The 23,381-nt window shown below is 41.0% G+C and overlaps 1 protein-coding gene across 6 annotated transcripts in view; it reads left to right on the forward strand.

The window, feature by feature from the left end:
* The window catches only part of cep112 (centrosomal protein 112), a 669,222-nt gene that overhangs the window by 440,351 nt on the left and 205,490 nt on the right, over positions 1–23,381 (forward strand). For all 6 annotated transcript variants that reach the window (XM_068058509.1, XM_068058505.1, XM_068058504.1 and 3 more), the window contains 2 exons: positions 4,460–4,567; positions 6,858–7,040. In XM_068058509.1, coding sequence (XP_067914610.1) covers positions 4,460–4,567; positions 6,858–7,040 — 291 coding nt within the window. The remainder of the gene's footprint in view (positions 1–4,459; positions 4,568–6,857; positions 7,041–23,381) is intronic.

The following is a 23,381-nucleotide window of genomic DNA, read 5'->3' on the forward strand; positions in this document are numbered from 1 at the left end:
CATACAGTGTGGCAGATTCCTATTTCCTCCTGTATTTGAAGAAATCCTACATGTGTGAAGGAAGCTTTGCATCAATGTGTGGAACTGAAACCTTTATTGCTGCATTCCTGCTTTAAGACCTATTTGGAGCCTCTGTAGCTGCATCTCTTGGACAGCCTACCCAAACTGATCATCAACATCGCCTGGAAAGAACTGTTCTAGGAAGATCCCATTGACAGCCATCGACATGCATTTGGGGCGCCTAACCAAAACAAAAGACATCTTTCCATACTTTCTTTTTGGCCTAAGTATTATTTTTTATTCCTTCTATTTCTATGTTACTCTTCTAAACAAAAATCCTTTTTATTTTTTCCCAGTTAGCCAGTGTGTATGTATTTATGTGTGTGTGTGAACGCTAGGATAAATAAGGGGCTTTAATATTTCAATTTGTGTATATGTTGTACTTCATTATTGGTTAGGACTTGGTTTCTAATAAACTGATAATTTTGCTGTTTACTAAAGAAACTTGTCAGTGTGTTTTATTCTGGAGAAAATAGAGAAAGTGATTGGCTGTATCGGTAAGTGGGAAAATTTAATATATGTTGTGACCTGTGGAGAAGTGGGGCTAGAATAAAAAGTGCACTTCTCCCACCTTGGTCGTAACACAGTCCATAAGTTTCCGTATGAGCAACTAGCGCAGCATCATCAGGGTAGAAGAGTTCTCTGATCAGGACGTGAAGTGGTTTTGTCTTCATTTTCAGCCTTAATAGATTGTAGAGCTTGCCATCTAACCTAGTGAGCAAGTGTATTTGCAGGGAAGGCAAAAATCAGGTGCATGGAGAAGAAGATGCCAAACAGAGTGCAGGCTAGGACACAACCTTGTTTCACACCATTCTTCACTCCGAAGTGGAGCCATCAAACTGTACAGTGCAGTGCATGTTGTCATGGAAGGAGCGAATAAGACTGAGGAGCGTCGGTGGATGGCCAATTTTTCCCAAAATTTTGTAGAGCCCTGGTGTGGAATGCCTTAATGAGATCTACAAAAGTAAGGTAAAGGGTATATTCTGTTCCGTCGACTTCTCTTGTAGCTGGCATATGGAGAAGATCTTAGCCACAGTTGATCTGCTAGCACGGAAACTGCATTGTGCTTCTGGGTACACTCGGTCTGCAAGTAAATGACCTTAGCAAAAGACTTCCATGTGATGCTGAGGAGTGAGAGTCCCCTGTAGTTGTTGCAGTTTCCTCTGTCACCTTTGTTTTTGTACAGTGTCATTTTGGTGTCACAAATCTCCTGTGGAACAGAGCCTACTTTCCAGCAGAGAAGAAGGTCATAAAGATGTGGCAATAAATGGGACTTTCCGTGCTTGAGAAGTTCGGCTCGGATTCTGGCCTCGTCAGGTTCCCTTCTGTTCGCTAGGCGGTCTATGGCCTTCTCAAGCTCCAATGATGAGGGTTCTTCATCTAACCCATCCATGACAGGAAGTTGCGGGAGAGTGTCAAATGCAGACTGGGAGATGTCTGACTCACAGGAGTACAGCTCACGGTAGCGTTCAGCCCAGTAGGACATCTGTTTATTTCTGTTGGTGTGCATTTCACCATCTGCTGACTTCAGGGGAGCAACTTTGGTGATGACAGGGCCAAGTGCCCTCTTGATCCCTTCGTACCAGCTTGTAGGTTTCCTTTGTCGCATGCAGTTTGGATTTCTTGATCTAAACTGATCCAGTGTTTGTTTGTGCAGTATCTGCCTCCTTTGCACGGCTGTCTTAGCTACTTTCAGGTCATGCAGTGTCTTAGCTGTTGGGTTTATGTTGTGTATCATGTAGGCTTTGCTTTTTTGCTTCAATGACAGATATCATCTCAGCTGAGTAGGTTTCAGACCAGCCCTTGCTGATATTTAAAGTAACTTGCCATTACAGGTTATATTTACAATGTACATTTACATTCCATGTCAAATATTCTCTGGTGCATTCAGCCCAAGGGGTTTTATATGGGTTCCAGTCCCTTGGTATATTATGGTGGGAGGACCTTCCACGGTGATCTTTCCCCATTGAGTCTTTGCAGTGGCTGCCCCAAGCTTTAATGCGTTCCTCAGCATGTAGTCCTGGACCTTGGAATGTGCCAGCCTGCAACACTCAGTTGTCAACAGCTCTTGGCGCTGGAAGACCAAGTTTCGGGCAGACCAAAGCATGTCAAGTTCATCCTTTCCTGATATGTATATCCACGCATTCCTAGTGTCATCCTCATGAATCTTCTCTGCACCCTCTCCAATTCCTCGGTATTGACTACCCAACCTCCACCCCACTCTTTTCTAGATGTTCTATTTTCTCCTTTAAAAGGGATTTCATTATCTTTCATACCACAGATGTTAAGCTGACTGGTCTATAATTCCCTGGTCATAGGCAGAGTAGATAAACGGTTTGCTTTTGGTAAAGGAATCAAGAACCAGAGGAATAAAAACAAGAACCAGAGGACACTAATTTAAGGTGATTGGCAAAAGAACTAAAGGCGCCGTGAGAAAACATTTTTTATGCAGCGAGTGCTTAGGATCTCGAATGCACTGCCTGAGAGCGTGATGGAAGCAGGTTCAATTGTGGCTTTCAAAAGGGAATTGGATAAGCACCTGAAGAGAAAAAAATTGCAGGGTTACAGGGAAATGACGGGAAAGTGAGACTAGCTGAATTGCTCTTGCACAGAGCCAGCATAAACTCAATGGGCCAAATGGCCTCCTTCTGTGCTATAAACATTCTCTGATTCTAAGCTCTGTCCCTCTTAAATATAGGAATTATGTTATCTAGTCCTCTGGCACTACACCTTTTTCTAACAAATGATTAAATATGTATAGTAATGCCCCTGCTATCTCTTTAGCACAATTTAAAAGGAAGCATTTAACTGAGGTAGTAATTTCTGATGGTATAGGATGGAACTCCTAACCTTCTGTGCTCTGGAGATCTTTGACAGAATTTCAAGTTCACATTGTCATCATTGGCCTTTGCAGAGCTGTCACCATTCTGGGGAAGTGTAGTGCGACACATGAGCGGCAAGGACTTCAAACCCACTTAAATACCTGGAACTATCAGTGACAAGCTGCATTTTTAGACCAAAATGGAGTGATGCTCAGCTCAGTGCTGTGTTTGACACTTGACAGGTTTGCCCATATAGTGGGGAAGTAGCAGAAGTGGAATCAGACCCACGGCACAGAACAACATCTCCTGTAGCCTGGTTGTGACTGGTGTCTGATGGTCTCACCAACTGATCTTGTTAATAACTTCTAATGGGGAGTGGCTGATGAAAAAGGACTTCAATATGGGAGAGGAAAGTTGTGGGGATACTGAAAGTCTTCCTAGCATTGATGGCGAGTGTTAGCAGGTCTTTCATGGTGTGGATGAAGGACATTTAGCTTATGCGTCCAATCACAGTTGAATTATGATTGAAAGAACATTGAAAACTATTTATTTTTGTTCCTTTTTATTATTTCGGTTTTTTTGTGGTCATTATCTGGTATCTGCAGAAGAAACTACTCCATCACTTGGTTTCTACCACTCCTAACTTAGATGCTTGGAGATAAATGACCATAGCTTCCATAACCTGTCCCATCCCACTTGACAAGACATTGACTGCCTCTCTGATGGCAATGGTGAGATCACCAACTTTGTGAGGAATCACAGATGCAAACCTGCAATCTACCATGCCATCGAGCAATCCATTGGATGACTAAACCATGCTGATGTCCTGTCATTTGTGGGCTAATATTACGTTGTCAAGAGCATCTGTCCAAGTGGGTTTAAGAACCTGGTACACTGCTGCAAATAGTGTGAGTTAAAATTTGCAAGTTTCATACATCTGAAATATCATTCCTGTAGGCGGTGAAATTATTAAACAGATTCACAGGAACTGGAATAAAAAAACACCTGACACGTCAACATCCACTATCTCCCTGCCAGTGTTAGTGTTACCAGAAATAATTGAAGACACAGTGCAGACTGAGCACTGTTTTAACCAGTCACTGTGTACCTTCGAACCATCCTTTACCAACTGCACAATGGGTTAACCTGCTGCTTTGATAGTTTCAGTTCTCACTGTATAATTCATATTGCTCAGATCAGTTTGCTGATGGCTCAGGGACAGAATCTGAACTGGAGGAGGTCTTTATGCAAAGGAAAGTGGCAAATGCATTTGAAGTTTGCTTCTGATCTTGATTTGATTGATTTATTTTGTCATCAGATTTTTTTTAAACTTTGTTCTTTTTAAAATTTGATTTTTTTAAACTGCTCCTGGTATTTTCACACAATGAGCAGCCAAGAATATTTCTTGATTTTTGTTTAAATTGAAAACAAAAATAGCTGCTGAAACATAATCACGGTTTAATTCCATCCTGAACTCACTTTGTTTAAAACTGTATTTGGTGTAGTGAAATAGTTATAGATTTTTGTCTCTATGACTACAGTGTCGAATCAAAAATTCTCTCTTTTGCATTTTATAGATGGAGAAGGTTGAGGCAGATCTAAGTAGATCAAAATCTGTCCGAGAGAAGCAATCAAAAGAATTCTCTTGGCAGTTGGAGGAACTGAAGCAACGATATGAACAACAGGTACATATAATCACATTCTTTTTTTACTCTTATGGAAACTAAGAATCTCTGTGTTTTCAGGAAATGCTTAGAATAATTTTGGTCACTAGGGATTTCGTTTAAAACAATAGTGATTTTGATTCTTCCATGTTATCTTTAGTCTGCACTCTACACCAGGGTCCTTGGGAACCAAGCATTTTAACATTCAAGTCAACAGTGTGTTGCACAGTGACCAATAATGCTGCATTAAATATAACTTGAGGGGAAAAAAATGGGAGCCAAGATCTATTTGCCTTATAAGGAAAATGGCTAAGGGAGAGTGAGAGGAAGAATGAGTGCAAGGTGCATTTATTATAGCAGAGAGGTGCAAAGCATTTCAAGGCTGATCATTACACTGCTCCAAGTAGAATGAACCCACCTCCCATACATCATGACCAAGCCAGCAAAGGAAGCAACCGCTATGAAAAATGTCTTTTTGCATCATGATGTTTGAAGAAGATGCAACAAGGGTAAATGCTATTTTTGGTGGCTTGGGGAGAAGAAAGAAGAAAATGAGATGCAGGTTTACACAGCAGGATGTAAAATTGAAACCAAGTGTTTATTACTAATTAGCCATAACTTTGAATGCCCTTCCAGTGCACCTGTTTTGTTTTAAACTGGGCATCAGTTTTGCTTTAAAATTGCGAGCACTTGTTTCCCCTCACTGACGAGCACAAAAATCCTAACTTCAAAATGTTGCCTGCCATTGCTTTTCTCTTTGTCTTCTACTGCGTGCCTAATCCCTCTTCAATTTTTTAAGCGTCTTTCTTTTTGAAATAATAAATAATTGAAATATGCGTTGTGAACGTAAGCAGCGCTATATCAGTTCAGTATAGGGCAGTGAAACTAAACTGATGAATATTAGAGCAGTGCTCCACAATGCGGGTTTGTAATGTAGTGATACACGAGCAAAGTCATGGTAAACTGCAAACCTTGGCTTTATTGTTTGTGTGCAGAGGGAAGGGAGGGAAAGCATTGCCATTTTCAAGATTGAGTGTGTCTTTAGTGAAACGTGTAAAGAAAGTTCGAATCGAGACGTCTCTTGGGGTCGAATTTATTAATTGGTTCCAGTTTGAAAGTTGCCTAAGGGTTAAGTGCTCTTAGAATGCCCTGCGCATGTAGAAGCGTTTGAGAGTGATCTAGCCATCAGCTGTTAGACAAGAGAGTGTCTGTGCTTAAAATGAGCTTATATCTTTTGGTCCGGACGACATCGCAACGAAAATCAACCAAAACTGAAGAAAAATGTAAGTGACTGTTCCTAGCAGCTGTGTGGCCTGGCATTTGCTAGAAATCTGGCATCCTGCAGGCCCCTATTCATCACCTGCTTCAAAGCCAGCCTAGCTGCCTATAGTTAGAAGGCCAGGTAGGGTGCCATTGTGCACAGTCTGGGAGGATTAGTATCAAAGCAGTAGAAAGTAGGCCTCGGTTTCATACTACCATTCAAACCTAGTGAGAAGAGCTGAGGATTGGCCAAGGTCACAGTATCCAGCTTGGTAGGGACTGAGAACAGAATATTGGGGAATAGACTGCTTTATGTGTAATCATAGCGAGCTACCAGCACAGCAGGCGTCCTGCTGAACACGTAAGTCTGTTTATTTCAGAATCACGTAGCTGACAGCGAGATAATGCTCCGGCTTTCATGTAAAAACGACTGTAAATTAGTTGATTTTTGTCTGCATGGAAATTGAACAGTAGAATCGTAACCTGCTGATTTTTTCACAAAAACAAAATCCAAATTCCATTCTGTAAAGGTTTAAGGGGGGAAAAAACCTTTTGTCCGTGTTTTCATTGAAAACTCATTTTTAATTTGAATAGCTGCAGAAATCGGCATTTAACGGTTCAAATAGTAAGGATTAGGTTTTCCAGTTTTATAGAAATATAACTTTGGGCCAGTTATTGCTGCAACAGAAAAATAATATTTATGTAATCACAGCTTTTGTAGAAGATATTGATGGATTTATTGTTTTTTTGTTCATAGGTATTGTGGAAAGGACTGGAAAAATAATCAGTTACAAAAGTGGGGTAGGAGGGCTGGATAAGACTGAGCAGGTATATAATGAGCAAATTCAATGGAGTGCTTTAACACCTGCAGAGGGATGTTGGCACAATGACGTAAAAATTTTGTTTTGCATTGGGGAAGAAAGAAAGGAGCATTTTTTGACAAATTGATCAATTTAAGAGAAATTAAGAGAGGGAAAATGCAGCAGAAGAATTGTTGTCATGGTAACAGTGATGTGATATTGATGAACAGTACTCTTCCTTGTCCAATCAGATAGTAGAATTGAAACTGGAGCATGAGCAGGAGAAGACGCACCTATTCCAGCAGCACAACGCGGAAAAGGACAGCCTAGTCCGAGAGCACGAACGCGAGATAGATAACTTGGAGAAACAGCTTCGCGCCGCCATAGTAGAGCATGAAAACCAGACTCAGGAATGGAGGAGGCGAGACTCTCAGGTGAAAATGGCTGACGTGTTTTTTTTGTTTGTTTTGCTAAATAAAAAAATTCTTACTTTAAATGTTTGCTAGGAATAATACGATACGTTTTTGGGAATTGTATGGCTGATCGCCGATTTATTGGGGGCGTGCAGTCCTTCGCGTATGAGTCTTCTAATGCCGGTTGGGGATAAATAAGCTTAATCTGCAGAAACTGCAGGTTGCCAGCTTTACAATGTCCCCTGATGCGATGCAATTTGGCCTTTCACTTTCACCTGGAGTCACGGTTCCATTATTTTGGATTTCTTCCGTAAACTGGGAATCGCACTTGGTCTTTGTGATACGCGTAAGTCGAATATTCACATTTTATCATTTATTTTTATAGTGCTCTGTGGGATGCCACACATCATTTTTATTCCCCCCTGCCCCCGCCTCAGCCCTCTCCCCCAAATCCCTCATTTTTTTACTACTAGATATCCTGACTGTGAGCGTTCTTGAATTTGTGAGGTTTAGACACATTGCTCTCCCCTAGAGTTTTTTTTGTTTTTTTTGTCCCAATCCTTGAACTTAACAGTCACTGTTGGAAGCCATTTGACAGAATAACCCCCAACTGTGGACACATTTGAATCATCAAACTTACGGATGAAATGTGCATTGTCAGCATGGAAAATGATTTAGATTAGTTCTGAGCTTTTTTATAAAAAAAAAACTTTAAGATGTGTTGTGTTTTTGGGCTGTTAACCTAACTCTATCAGCAGGAAGGAAAGAGGCCTGCCTGAAACCACTGCAGAAAGATTAAGGGAATGCGGTGAGATAAAGCTCGGTGTCTGCATCGCCGGCAAGTACAGTAAAACTGGCATAAAACTAGTCTCAAATAATAACTGTTTCAGTTGATGTCTGAAGAACATTTATTTCAAGAATGCTGATTCGAAGAAGGACAAATGAATGCATCAGAAGCAACCTAAAATGTTTTTCTGTTTCCTTGCACATTGAATTCCTTACCACAGAAAAACAGCCAAAATTTAAGTTGTTCAACACCCTAAAATGTGGGCAGGAAGGTTATTTTCTTTCGATCAGTCTGTCCATAACGAGTTGGCACTATTAACATGTTGGCCATTCATTCCACCTGAAGATCTCAGCACTACACAGTGCATTATCTTAATATTTTTTAGAAAGTAGTTTTATAAGGAAAAAATAAATGCACCATAACTTCAGGGACCTGTGGTAGTTTGGTACTGAACATGAATATGAAATGGTTTTCCAAAAAAGGGAGAATAAAATCCAATGCAATGCAGGGGCGGGTCTGCTGTGCTGAGCGACTGCTTTGCATGGGCTGAGGGACTCGAAGCTTGTGAAGGGTCTTGGGTTCCATACTCTTTCTCACAAAGGCTGTTTCTATTGGTTTTTGCGTACACCTGATTTTTGTTAGGCATTTATGGGGAGACGATTACACTAAGAACTGCTCCATTATTTTCAAACTGTTGCGCACATGAGTGGAACTTTTCCAACAACTGTTTTTTATTTACATAATTTAAGCTCACGAAACCATTTTACCTGGCAGTGCTGCATTCAAGCTATTGATTTTCAAAATTCGTAAAGAGACCATTTTTGAAAAAGCTGAAACACCAACAAAATCCCAACCTCTTGTGTGTTTTTGAAGCAGTGGGCATGCAAACAGAGACTGACATTGAAGAAATTAATAGACTTTTGGATATATTAGGCACGCTTTTTTTTAATCGTGTCAATTACATGCTCAAGTGAAGTGAATTGTGAACAGCACTAAACAAAGTAGATTATTTGATAGAGAAGCAATTTTATAAGAGAACATCCTGTGAAGCCAAGATACATCATTTAGCCTCCTGAAGTCACAAATGAATGACTTGAACAAATCAGTAAATTTTGGTGTGAGGTGACTCTTTATCTCATTCTGCTCACGAGCTGATGCCTATTTGTCCCCGGGATTCCATCTCGTCTCTTGTCTGGATGTACGAAACTAGTGGGTCACAAGTATAGAAGATGCACTGTGTTCCCATGGGTGTATTCAAATAGCATTAGCGTTTGGTTTCATGATGTATTGTCACAAGAAAAATCAGCTGTCCATCATATAATGTGGTTTTATTTTATCCTATTAAAACAGTGCATTGAGGTAAAATGTTTAATTCATAAAATATATGCATTAAAAATATCATGTTGCACCTTTCCAAGTTGCTTCTGTTTGTCCCAGCAGTCAAATGGTATGGGAGAATCTTTCAGAATGCCAGTATTTTCAGTGAGGTCTATTTGATCATCCTTCAATTAAATATTGAAACATAATTGGATGGAGGATAACTCAGTTGATTATGGTTGAGCTTGAATGAAGGAAAGCTCAATGATGTCATGGTAGATTTGTTTAACAAGAGTTTGAAAATATTTTTGATGATCTGAAGTATAGAAAAAAAATCTCTAAAGGTTGGATTGAAAAGAAATATTGAACTAAGTAACCTGCAAGTTCTGCGTTGCTTGCAAAGGTTAACTATAGATTTGAAGATGAGCATTATCAACATTTGGTTTTGTCCTTCAATTGTATGTATTCTCAATTTAACGAGACTATATGTGTGTGTCACTTATTGCTCAAATTGGCCACGAACAATCTAAATTTAGCTTTTTGATCTATTAAGGCTATAAAGAAAATATATTTCGTAGTCTACAGAGGTTTATTCCATGCTACATTGCTCATTCCATGCCAGCTGTCAGAGCAGATGTAAGGTAGTATCTTTAATTAAAAATGCTTGCATGCTGTCGGAATTTTAAAGCTGCTTTACTTTGATAGTGGTACCCTTGCTAGTTCGGAAATCTGCTGCTTTTAGTCTATAAGAGTCAATCTCAGAGATTTAAAATAGGATGTCTTCATTATCAAATACTAATCCTGACCTCCAAATGCAACTAGGGAGGGAGGAACTGGACAGGTTGAGTAATTGAAAGTAAACTACTGATCCTTTTAAATCCAAACCAAATGTTTGGTAGTTTGATGATTTGGAAACACTCATGATAAAGGGAACTTTATTGAATGGTAATGAGTGTTCCAATGTGTATTCTGGTGCTAGGCTGGAGAGCCTGTACTTCATGCTTGAATTTGGTCACAGCCCCCCAACTACTGCATCAAATGGAATGGAATATTCATTGTGGTCAAGGGTATGTGATTAACAAGCTGTAACAGGATAAGTAGAAGCAAGGTGAGCCGCCTGGCATAACTTCAAACTATGTAATATCAATGTCAATAACTGAGAAAAACTACTGGCTGATGACATAAGCTGCCAAGCAACAATATATGGTCGTGTCCAATGTTCCAAGCACCAGCACGTAGATCTCTTGAAGGAGAAGGAAAAATATGAAATACAACAGGCTGTTGTTGATCCTTGACTGGCTGTTTTGGTCAATGAAACATCTAGGCGAGTTTGTCTCTCTGTATCAGTTGTAACAATCACCAGCACATGTGTCAAGACTGACTCTCTTTCCAACAGGGGTCAACATCACCTTTGAGTTTGATGGATTACCACCATCACTTAGGTGACAACTGAGCTACAGCAATAAGCTCATTCTAGGAGTAGCACTTTTATCACTGTTAATGATGTTTTCTGTGTAAATATGGTAAGGATTCAATATTCTATGTAATCAATGGTGCCTTTGTCAACAAAGTAGCACCAGCAAGAAATTTCCAAACACAATGATGAAATATTGGAAGTACAGACTGTCTTGTAGTACAAAAGCAAAAAACTGTGGATGCTCGAAATCTGAAATAAAAAACAGAAAGTGCTGGAAATACTCAGCAGGTCTGTCAGCATCTGTGGAGAGAGAAACAGAGTTTAAGTTTCAGATCTGTGACCTTTCATCAGAACATCATCAGACTGTCTTGTAGTGACTGCTAAGGAGAACTCTGATGAAGAAAACTAAATCTGGGTTCCTTTGAAAATAATGTTTTCAGAGCATGAGTTTATTGTGCTGGTCTTTCAATGTTCTGCTGCGCCTTATGGTGTCCTCCCCATTGAGTTCACAAATGTGGGGCTAAATTTTGCTGGAGCGGGACATCTCAACACGTACACTGTTCATCTGCATCCTTTAGCTCAAAATATTTTTGGCCTGTAAGTTTCTGGAAGTTCAAGCCCAAAATGACCTGGTGAGGGCACCAGGGCATCCGGGACTTCAGTGAACAACAAGACCAGCTGTCTGTCACCTTAACCAGTGAGATTTAAGGAGTGAGATCAAAACAAATGAAGAACAGAGAATGGGTGAATATAAGGTACAGAAAGCGAGAGAGAGAGAAAGATTGGATTAAGAAAGTGAAGAGACAAAGGAAAGGTAAAAAAAATTGAAATGCTCTAAATCTCTAAAAAGAATCTACTGCATGTAAAAATGAGACTCAACAGTTTAAATTGTTCCCTTTCTGAGCCATAGAAGTTGGTTAGCATTGCATTAACAATTACCCATTTTAACTTTTTGCAGTAAATTTAATGGGCAACTAATATGCAAATACAGCAAATTTCTAAAAATGGCGGAGAGGTTGAAAACGATAGGCCATTTGTGCGAAGCAAAAAGCAGAGTGGCATAAATCAAGCAGCAATTTGCGGAGATTCACAACTTGCGTCATATCTCTTCTTCGTCTGGACTTGTTGGCTGATTTGCACATTAATAACGACGTGCGTTGTGAACTTCTTGTTTTTCCAGCAAGATTTGGCCTATGATCTTTCATGTTCTTTTAACTAAGCTTTTGCTGTCAGTAGTAAACAATGCAGATGTGTGCATTTACCACTCGTGAGCTCCTATTTAGTAAAATTCCTTGAAGTTATAAGTTTTTAAAAAAGATTGCAATGCTTTATTGCATATGGAACATTTGACACCCCAGAGTGATTTGAAATCAGTAATCTTATCACTATAATTACTCCTATCTGCTCAATATTTTAGCAAATCTCCTGTCCCACTATTCATAGTGATTCAAAGGATGTGATGTTTTATAGGGACAGGGCAGCAGATCATGTAGCAGATAACGCATTATTCTGCTGCTAAAGTACAGATTTGCATTCAGACTGTCAAGTTTAATTTCTATTAAACAGTGGGTTGATACAGAGGTCAATTAAAAATCTGGCATTTTATAAAACAACAATCATTGGGTAAGTTAGATGTCAATTAAGAGGCTGCAGATATTATGGCTCTGAGATTTTGTCTCCCAGGAAAGTTCCTATGTTTCTTTATACTTTGAAGGGTGTGATACCGAAAGTTGAGTATGATACTTGAAGTGTGTTAGATCTGTCATTTGTATAACAATAAGGTATGGCTTTAGCTATTTCCCCAGTAACATTTACACATCTCCCACATAGCTGAAAAGCGATTTGGGCAAACTGTTTACAGGCGTTTCCCAGTACCATCTCAAACTGGGCACTATGAAGTCCATGCCTACAGCTAGGGATAACTGTTTATTCCCCTGACAGGTTGGTTTGGACGTTTCAGAAATATATCACAGAATGATAGGAAGATCAGAAGGTGCACGAGCCAGACTGCACACACCTGTGATTACATAACCAACCATATTTACAGGACCTGACACATCTGCCTGGCAATGATTATAGGAAGCTGGCTGTGCAAGCTCCAGGTCAGCAGATTGTATTATCTGCTATAAGGACACCTGCAGCCAACCAACACCATAGGGACATCATTAACAGAGGAACTGAAGATCAACTTTTTCCTCAACCCTTTCATTTCTACCTCTTTCCAGACTAGACTAGAAATGATCTGCAGTATCACCAATGTGCTGCCCACTTTTATATCAAACCGATAACATAGGTCAGGTTAACCAACATTTTAATCTCCTTTCTTATTGAATAATAACAGAAGCATAAGAATGCACTTCTCAAAGTAGAGGCATCATTGGCAGCTATATAACCACCCTCCTGTGCATGCTGTGCGGCAGTAAGTAACTGTATATCATGTAGGTAGATTATATTACAATGATTGTATCTGGGAATTCTTGAAAGATGTGAATGTGTTAAGGATATAATTGTAAATTGAAACTTGAATATATCCCCTGATGGAGTTTCTGCACACATGGTAGCAAAAAAAGAGCTAGATGGACCTGGGAGAGTTTGGCATGGGCCAACTAAATGTGGAACAGTTTGACAGGCAACATGTTATAACATGCATATTTTGTGTGTCTTCCTAAAAAAGAAGGAACTGCTTGGTAGTTTTATCTTGGCAGACTCCTTAAGATATGCTACCATATTCCACATTCATCCAGGGTACCTGTGGGTACTGGTACACTGTGTTAACCCTGGCTGACAGCTCTTGCCAGGAATGTTGTACTGCTGCCCTCAGAGGATGCTACCCTGAATTGCCAAACAAGATATCTCTAGTTGGTTCATGCAGCAGCACCTCTGATTAGCCAGCCACCACATAGATTTGAGTCTGCGCTGCTCCATCGCTTGAGCACAGACTCCGTGTTTCCTGCTTCTGAGGTTATTTTGCCAGACTCTTATTATGGGCTAGATGCTTGCTCTTAGTAATTTGATAGAACAACCAGTGGATATCCTGCAATCGGCAAATGTTATTCCCAAAATATATATCTTTAAATATTATGGAATATCACTCACGCTGGACTGCAATAAAAGGCAGCAATGCAACTCAGAATTGCTATTGTGTTAGTAAACTGAGGAAGTGGTTAGATATGTACATGTGAAGAAGTAACTTGCTAATGGAAGGTAATCAGACTGCTATATTAGAGAGGTGAGATATAAAGATTAATTTTACCAGTGGGATGGCTGCAACTCGGTTGTTACTATGACAACTCTGAGTTAGCAATGATTATTCTATGAATTATATATTCTCTACAATTCAACCCCATCTTGTTACATAAAGAATTACGAGGATCCTGTTGGGCATATTCACAAGTGTGTTATGACATTTGTATGTCGACCTGTTGAATAAATATCTTCTCCAATGGTAACAAATAGAAAACGACATTTAAAGATGTATTACACTGGGGAGGGGGGAAGCAATTATAAATATAATAATTGCTGAATTACCAGTGAATTTAGTCAGTATGGTATGAAGTTGCATGAGGGAAGGGAAATCGTGCAGGCAACATCAGAGCTAATGGGTGTTATGCCATGCACTGTACTGCTCATCTTGTGAGATTGTAAATTGACAAAACTGGCAAATGGAGTTTCAAAGTTTATTGATTTTCCTAGATATTTTGATGTTAAATATCACATCACGATCACACAATTTGTTTTTGTGCGGTTTGTACACAACAGTGTGAGATGATGCATATTTCCATCAGTATGGCTGACCAAATCATTGAGTACTGAATGAATCATATGTCGGTTCTGGTCTCACAGGTGGAGTTAATTATATCACAGCCCTGGACATGTTTTATTTCTAACATAGAGTCATTATGGCACAGAAGGAGGCTATTCGACCCATCAAGTCCATGCCGACTCTATCCCGTAGCACTGCAAGTTGATTTCCATCAAGTACCCATCCAATGTCCTTTGGAAATCATCAATTGTCTCCACTTCCACCATCTTCATAGACAGTGGGCTGGATTTTACAGCGGGCGGACAGGACCTGGTCACCGACGTAAAAGTCGGTGGTGAACCCACTTCCGCCCAGCCCAGGGATCCGACCCGCATTTTATGGGTCCCCGGACTTTAATTGTTCTTAGGCAGGACTTCCACCCACTTGAGGGAGGACGTCCCGCCTCATTGAGCTGCCGGCCAATCATCGGGCTGGCAGCTCTTAGTCCCAGCAGCGCCACCAGAAGCGGTGGCCACTGCTGGGACTGCAGCCCAGCCGAGGGCATGGAGCCAGGACTGAAGGTATATAAGGGTTTCCTCTCCAGGAAGATCGATCACGCCCCGACAAGGCGAGGGTGGTCGTTTGGGAGGAAGGGGGGGGTGGTGTCTCAGGTCCTGGGGGTGATTGGAGAAGCGGGGGGGGGGGAGCGTCCTGCCCGATTGTCAGTGTCCATTTAAGGACCTTGATTAAAATGGGGCATGCGGCTCATTTCTCCCCCCAGTGGGCCGGTAGCGTGAGCAGGCCGGGAATGCCTCCCGGAGCCTCCCACTCAATGTTACGCCAAAGCACCCCCACAACCTCCGACTCGCTGTGGTGACGTAAAATTCCAGCCAGTGAGTTCCTGATCATTACCACTAGCTGCATTTCCCCCCCTCCTCCCTCCCCAGTATCTCTTGCCCAAAACCTTAAATCTGTGTCCTCTATTCGTTGTGCCATCAGCTAATGGGAACATCTTGTCTTTGTTTACCTTATCTAAACCTGTCATAATCTTCTATACCTCTCGCAAATCTCCCTCAACCTCCTTTGCTCCAAGAAAAATAACCCCAGCTTCTCCCAAATAACCTTGTAGCTAAAATCCCTCATCCCTGGAACCATTCGGGTAAATCCCCTCTGCACCCTCTCCAGGACCCTCACATCCTTCCTAAAGAGAGGGTGACCAGAACTGGATGCTGTACTCTAGTATGGCCTAACCAGGACTTTATGTAAGAGAGAAAGGTATTAATATGGGAAATGATAGACTGAGACAGGAAGGGACAAAGCGTATAAATCTAAGAGTAAATCAACAGATAAGGCTAGAGGTTACAAAAATAATAAAAGGACACAGTTAAAGGCACTGTATCTGAATGCACATAGCATTAGAAACAAAACAGATGAATTGAGAGTGCAAATAGAAATAAATAAGTACGATCTGATAGCCATTACAGAGACATGGCTGCAGGACGACCTAGATTGGGACCTGAATATTGAAAGATACATGGTATTTAGGAAGGACAGGAAGCTAGGAAAAGGTGTATGGGTAGCTCTGTTAGTTAATGATGATATTAGCACAATAGAGAGGGATGACCTAAGTTCAGGAGACCAGGATGTAGAAGCAGTTTGGGTAGAGATGAGAAATCATAAAGGCAAGAAGTCACTTGTGGGAGTGGTGTACAGGCCACCTAACATTAACCACACTGTGGGACAGGGTATAAAGGAAGAAATAATGGCAGCTTGTCAGTAAGGTACTGTGATAATTATGGGGTATTTTAACCTACATATAGACTGGCAAAATCAGATGGGCAGAGGTAGCCGAGATGAGGAATACATAGAATGATCTTGGGATAATTTCTTGGAACAATACATTCTGGAGCCAACCAGAGAGCAGGCTATACTAGACCTGGTATTAGACAACGAGATAGGATTAATTAATGACCTCATAGTTAAGGCACCCCTAGGTAGCAGTGATCATAATATGATTAAATTTTACATTCAGTTTGAGGGAGAGAAGATTGGTTCCAAGACTAATATTTTAAACTTAAACAAGGGCAATTATGAGGGCATGAAAGCGGAGCTAGCTAAAGTGAACTGGCAAATCAAGTTAAGGGTTAGGTCAATAGAGATGCAGTGGCAGACATTTAAAGAGATATTTCAGAATACACAGAATAGATAATTTCAACGAGAAAGAAAAATTCCAAGGATGGGACCCATCATCCGTGGTTAACTAAAATAATTAAAGATAGTATCAAACTTTTTAAAGAAAAAGCCTATAATTGCGCAAAGATGGGAGGCAGGTCAGAAGATTGGACAGAATATAAAAAAACAGCAAAGAATGACTAAAAGATTGATAAGGAAGGTAAAATTAGAGTACGAGAGAAAGCTAGCTAGAAATATAAAGACAGATAGTAAGAGTTTCTGTAGATATTTTTAAAAGAAAAGAGTTAACAAAGTGAGCGTTGGTCCGATAAAACAGTGAGTCTGGGAAATTAATGATGGATAATAAGGAGATGGCAGATGAATTGAACAAATATTTGCATCGGTCTTCACTATTGAGGATACAAGTAACATCCCAATATTAGCTATAAGTCAGGAATGGAAGGGAGGGAGGAACTCAAGAAAATTACAATCACCAGGGAAGTGGTACTGAACAAATTGTTGGAGCTGCGGGCTGACAAGTCCCCGGGTCCTGATGGACTTTATCCTAGGCTGTTAAAATAAGTGGCTAGTGAGATAGTTGATGCGTTAGTTTTAATTTTCCAAAATTCCCTAGATTCGGGGAAGGTTCCTTTAGATTGGAAAATAGCAAATGTAACTCCTTTATTCAAAAAGGGAGGGAGACAGCAGGAAACTACAGGCCACTTAGCTTAACATCTGTCTTAAGGAAAACGTTAGAAGTTATTATTAAAGATGTTATGGCAGGGCATTTAGAAAAAATTCAAGGTAATCAGGCAGAGTCAACATGGTTTTGTGAAAGGGAAATCATGTTTAACCAATTCATTGGAGTTCTTTGAGGGAGTTACTTGTGCTGTGGATAAAGGGGAACTGTTGGATGTATTGTACTTAGATTTCCATAAAAGCTCAGGGTGTAGGGGGTAACATATTGGCATGGATAGAAGATTGGTTAGCTAACAGGAAACAGAGAGTAGGCATTAATGGGTCATTTTCTGGTTGGCAAGATGTGACGAGTGGTGTGCCACAGGGATCTGTGCTGGAGCCTCAACTTTTTACAATTTATATAAATGACTTAGAAGAAGGGACCAAAGATATGGTTGCAAAATTTGCTGATGACACCAAGATAGGTAGGAAAGTAACTTGTGAAGAGGACTTAAGGAGGCTACAAAGGGATATTGATAGGTTAAGTGAGTGGGCAAAGACCTGGCAAATGGAGTATAATGTGAGAAATTGTCCACTTTTGCAGGAAGAATAAATAAGAAGCATATTATCTAAATGGTGAGCGATTGCAGAGCTCTGAGATGCAGAGGGATCTAGGTGTCCTAGTGCATGAATCACAAAAAATTATTATGCAGGTACAGCACGTAATTAGGAAAGCTAATAGAATGATATCGTTTATCGCGAGGGGAATTGAATACAAATGTAGGGAGGTTATGCTTCAGCCATACAGGGCACTGGTGAGACCACATCTGGAGTAGTGTTCAGTACTGGTCTCTTTATTTAAGGAAGGATGTAAATGTGTTGGAGGCAGTACAGAGAAGGTTTACTGAACTAATACCTGGAATGGATGGGCTGTCTTATGAGGAAAGATTGGACAGGCTAGGCACGTATCCGCTGGAATTTATAAGAGTAAGAGGCGACTTGATTGAGACATACAAGATCCTGAGGGGTCTTGACAAGCTGAATGTGGAAAGGATGTTTCCCCTTGTGAGAGAATCTCAAACATAGAGTCATAGAGTTATACAGCACAGAGACAGGCCCTTTGGCCCATCGTGTCTGTGCCAATCATCAAGCACCTATCTAATCCCAATTTCCAGCCCTTGGCCCGTAGCCTTGTATGCTATGATGTTTCAAGTGCTCATCTAAATACTTCTTAAATGTTGTGAGGGTTCCTGCCCCTACCACCCCTTCAGGTAGTGTGTTCCAGATTCCAACCACCCTCTGGGTAAAATAATTTTTCCTCAAATCCCCTCTAAACCTCCCACCCCTTACCTTAAATCTATGCCCCCTGGTTATTGATCCCTCCGCTAAAGGAAAAAGTTTATTCCTGTCTATCCTATCAATGCCCCTCATAATTTTGTATACCTCAATCAGGTCCCCCCTCAGCCTTCTCTGCTCTAAGGAAAACAATCCTAGTCTATCCAGTCTCTCTTCATAGCTGAAATGCTCCAGCCCAGGCAACATCCTGGTGAATCTCCTCTGCACCCTCTCCAGTGCAATCACATCCTTCCTAAAGTTTGGCCACCAGAACTGTACACGGTACTCCAGCTGTGGCCTAACTAGTGTTTTATACAGCTCCATCATAACCTTCCTGCTCTTATATTCTACGCCTCGGCTAATAAAGGCAAGTATCCCATATGCCTTCCTAACCACCTTAACTAGGGGGTCACTGTTCAAAAATAAGGGGTCGCTCATTTCAGACAGAGATGAAGAGAATTTTTTTTCTCTCAGAGGGTCATGAGTCTTTTGGAATTCTCTTCCTCAAAAGGCAGTGGAGCTGAATCTTTGAATATTTTTAAGGCAGAGGTAGATAGATTCTTGATAAGCAAGGGGTTGGAAGGTTATTGGGGGTAGATGGAAATGTGGAGTAATCAGTTCAGCCATGAACTTATTGAATGGTGGAGCATGCTCGAGGGGTCGAGCGGCCTACTCCTGCTCCTAATTCATATGTTTGTGTACTCAGTACCTCTATTTGTGAAGCCCAAGATCCCATATGCTTTGCTAACTACTCTGTCAATGTGTCCTACCACCTTCAAAAATATATGCACATGAACCTCTGTCCCTGCACGCTCTATTGAACTGTGCCATTAATCTGTATTGCCTCTCCCTATGCCTTCTGCCAAAATGCATCACCTCACACTTCTCTGTATTAAATTCCATCTGCCACTGTCTGCCCACTCTGCTGGCCTATCTTTGTCCTGTTGCGGTCGATTGGTATCATCTTCACTGTTTGCCACACCTCCAAGTTTGAAATCATTGGCAAGTTTTGAAATTTTACTCTGTATTCCAAAATCCAAGTTATTTATATGTATCAAAAAAAGCAGTGGTCCTGGCACCAACCCTTGAGGAACACTATCATCCTCCAGTAGAGAGACAACCATTTAACATGACTCACTGTTTTCCTCTTGAAGCCATATTTTTATTGAAGCTGACCCTCCTTTTCCATGAGCCGCAATTTTGTTAATCAGCCTTTTATGTGGTACTTTGTCAAATGCTTTCTTAAAATGCATATGGACCACATTCACCGCATTCCTTCATCAACCTTCTCTCTTACTGCATCAAAAAATTCAGTCAGATTAATCAAACACCATCTGCCTTTTACAAATCTGTTCTAGCTCTCCGTAATTAACTCAAACCTCTCCAAGTGCCTGTTAATTTTTTCCCTGATTATTGTTTCTTAAACATTACCCACCACTGATGTTAAACTGACCTGTCATTACTAGAAATGCCCTTACACCCTTTCTTGAACAACAGTGTGATATTTGCCACTTGCCAATCCTCTGGCACCTCCCCCGTGTCTTGGGAAGACTGGAAGATTATAGCAATCCCTTCCACTATCTTCACCCCAACTTCCTTTAGCAACCTGTGATGCAAGCCATTGGACCAGGTAACTTATCCATTCTAAGCATAGCCAGCGTTTCAAGTACATTCTGCCCATCAATTTTCACCCCATCCAATCCCTCTACCATCTCCACTTCCATCAATATCTTGTCAGCATCCTCTTCCTTAGTAAACATGGATACAAAGTACTCATTAAGTATTCTAACCTTGCCCAATGCCTCTAAGCCCTAATAGGCCCCACCCCACCTCTACCTACCTGCTTACTGTTTACATGCCAAGAGAAGGTTTTGCATTCCCTTTTATGTTAACTGTCATTCTATTCTCATATTCTGTCTTTGCCAGTCTTATTTTCCTCTTCACTTTCCCTCTCAAATTACTGTATTTGGCCTGGCTCTCACTTGAAGAATTCACCTGATGTGCATTGTGCACCTTATTTTTTTGTTGGCTTCTGCAACTGCGGAGGGTGCACTTTCTTACATGGGTTGGTAAGAAAGCCGTATCCCACTATGTAATTACTGAGGCCCAACTAAATTCTTGGTCAAATTTTACAAATTTCACGGTCACAGCATTTTATGAATCGTGAATTTCGCGATTTCACATATTTAAATCGTAAATCACATGGTGTCACAACAGACCATGAAAATGATCTATTTAAAAAATTTTTAAAAGGCAGGGGAGGTTTCTGGTTTCAAATAGCATTATTCGATACTCTAAAACTGTAAAAAGCTGACTATAAACTGGTCACATTGTTCACTCACTGAAGTCAGTGATTGTATGTGAGCATAGAGCAACCTGCAACTGTCTCTTCCTTCATTCCCTGTCTCTGCGCTGTGAACACCTGTCCGTGTTTAGACACTGCTCTCTCCGCATCCACAGAGTCTGTTGGAATTGACAGACAACACCATGCTAGCCTTGCAAATTGGGGGATTCTGCATTCCACAGAATTCCAAAACTGCAGCTCAGGCAAAGTACAATCTGCTTCTTTTGCAATGCTTTTAAGCAGGAATCTCCAACCTACAGTTCTTGTCAAAGCCAGGAATTGCATCAAATAAGTTTAAATCCACCATCAACAGGTGCATTCATGCAAGGTCAAAGAATACACATAGCTTTCAGGAACGCCACAGAAGGTTGTTGAAATCTCTGAGCCGCTTCTTTTTCACTGCTTAACTCTTCCCTTAGCAGTAATATTGTTTAAGCTTCTTTGCCATGTAAGAGAACACCTGTTGAGCACAGGCATTTAATTCAGAGTCATCAAAGTGTTGCTCGTTTGACTGCTTCAGCCCAGAACAGTACATCCAATACTTAATTATAAGCTGTGTGGATTGTGACAAAACAAGATTCAAACTAAGTGATTAAATCCATCAGACATGTAAAATTCTTGACAACAAACTGAACCTCCTCATTAAGCTGAGCATCATTTAGAAGGGTTACAATGTCTGTTAAAACCTCTGTTTTTGGTGTCAGTGTGAGCTCTTCTGAGACAAAGTCTGAATAGTATTTCAGGTGAGCAGCATGACACTGTATTGCCCAAAACCAAGAATTCCAGCATATAATTACTGGCTCTGGAGGAAGGGCGATGTTTTATTCTCCAGTTTCAGCCGCATTTGCAATGTGTTGCCTGGATCGAATCTTGTAGCTAGTGTTTGAAGATTTTTTCATGTATAGCTCACTGACAAGAAATTATGGGCTGAATTCTGTAAGTCCACCGCAAAAGCAAATGGCAGCCTGCCTGTCGCAGTGACTCATTTAAATAACCAGGGCCCCCGATCACATGGAGGGGGTGGGTTGTCCGCCCGCGGCAATGGCGTTGACTGCTTGTATACAGGTGCTGATGCAATTTTTAGCCCTACTGGCAAATTTAAATCTTTAAAATTAAATGGCATTAAAAAAAAATCTCTCTTTTGCTCCTCTCTCATCCTCCAAATAACAATTACATTAATTATTTGTCCTCCCCCCCCCTCCCAAAACACTTACCTTTACCATCTGACTTTCCTCCCCCCACCCCCAACTGCACAATCTTTAAACTATAACCCTTCCCACCATCTCCTACACGCATGATGCTAATTTAACCCCGTTCCCCCTCCCACCCCCGTACTGAGAAACCTAACTCTTTTCTTCCCCCCCCCCCCCACCAGTGTTGCGCCTCTTTTCCCCAGACGGGGATCCAAAGGCATGGCAGTGCCGGCTGCCGGGGTGAAGATCGCAGCGGGACTGCACAAGGCGATGGGAGAGTAATTAACGCTGGTATTGTAATTTATTTAAATATCTAACTTGCATTCTCGGTGTCTGACACCGGCAATATTGGGCCGTAGTGGGCCTCATCTGGGGCCACCTTCAGGCTCCCCCACCCCCCCACCCCGGCCACAGATCCCGACGTCGAAGGCTCTATGGATTCCAGCTCTATATGTGCATTCAATGTAATATGGACAGCATTAGGGATTACACCCTGGAGTATAGATTTGAATGATTTTGTAATGTAAGTTGCATTGTCACTAATGAAAGCAGACACCTCTGTTATGGTAAGGGGTGTAGGTGGTTCCCACTGTTTGTCTCCCAAGTGACTGCATTCAAGTTTTGTTTAAAAATCCTGAGTTAGCCCCTGTGTTTTACTTGCCAAATAAACAGACAGTGACAGGTTTTCTCATAGGTTTAACAAAAGATAACTATTTTTACACGATTCCCGAAATGGTTGCAACCACACCCACTCATACATTCACTCACACACACATACAAGACTAGATAGATAAAGAGGAAAAGGTTAAGTGGTTTAAAGTGAGGTAGGTGTTCGGGGTTCATGGTAAACCTGTTGAATCTTCTCGGAGGACAGTTTCTTTTAAAGTTGCAGGCCTAGGTTTTTGTAGTTTTCTGGTGGTTAAGATTTAAGACTGGAGGCAGTGGTCACTTTCAGTTTTCTGCTGCACCAAGTTGAAATGTAGGATGCACAGCAGGGCTCCTTCTTTGTTTTTTGCTGGACTTCTTTTATAGTCCTTAGTTGGACTACTTTTCTGTGATGATCTTGTGATCTCTACCCCCCTCTCTGCATAGAGAGCTACCTTTTAAGGTAAAAAAAAACTCTCACATTAGCCGCTGTTAGGAGACGCATGGCCTCCTCCCTGTTTTGACCACACAGTGGACCAGCATGTGGACACTTCACACCTTCAGGTTTCAGAAGAACCAATTCAATTCAGGAATGTCTCCTGATGGTTTCAGGATGAATGTAATTGACACCTCCTAGCCTGGAATGTATACTTTTGTCCTTAACAGGCAGTGATTCAGTTTGAATCTACAGGTCCAGTCAGCCAACCTTTGGTGGCCATTTTGCAGTACATT

The sequence above is a fragment of the Heterodontus francisci genome, chromosome 26 (genome assembly GCF_036365525.1).
Source record: "Heterodontus francisci isolate sHetFra1 chromosome 26, sHetFra1.hap1, whole genome shotgun sequence".
NCBI classification, from domain to species: domain Eukaryota; kingdom Metazoa; phylum Chordata; class Chondrichthyes; order Heterodontiformes; family Heterodontidae; genus Heterodontus; species Heterodontus francisci.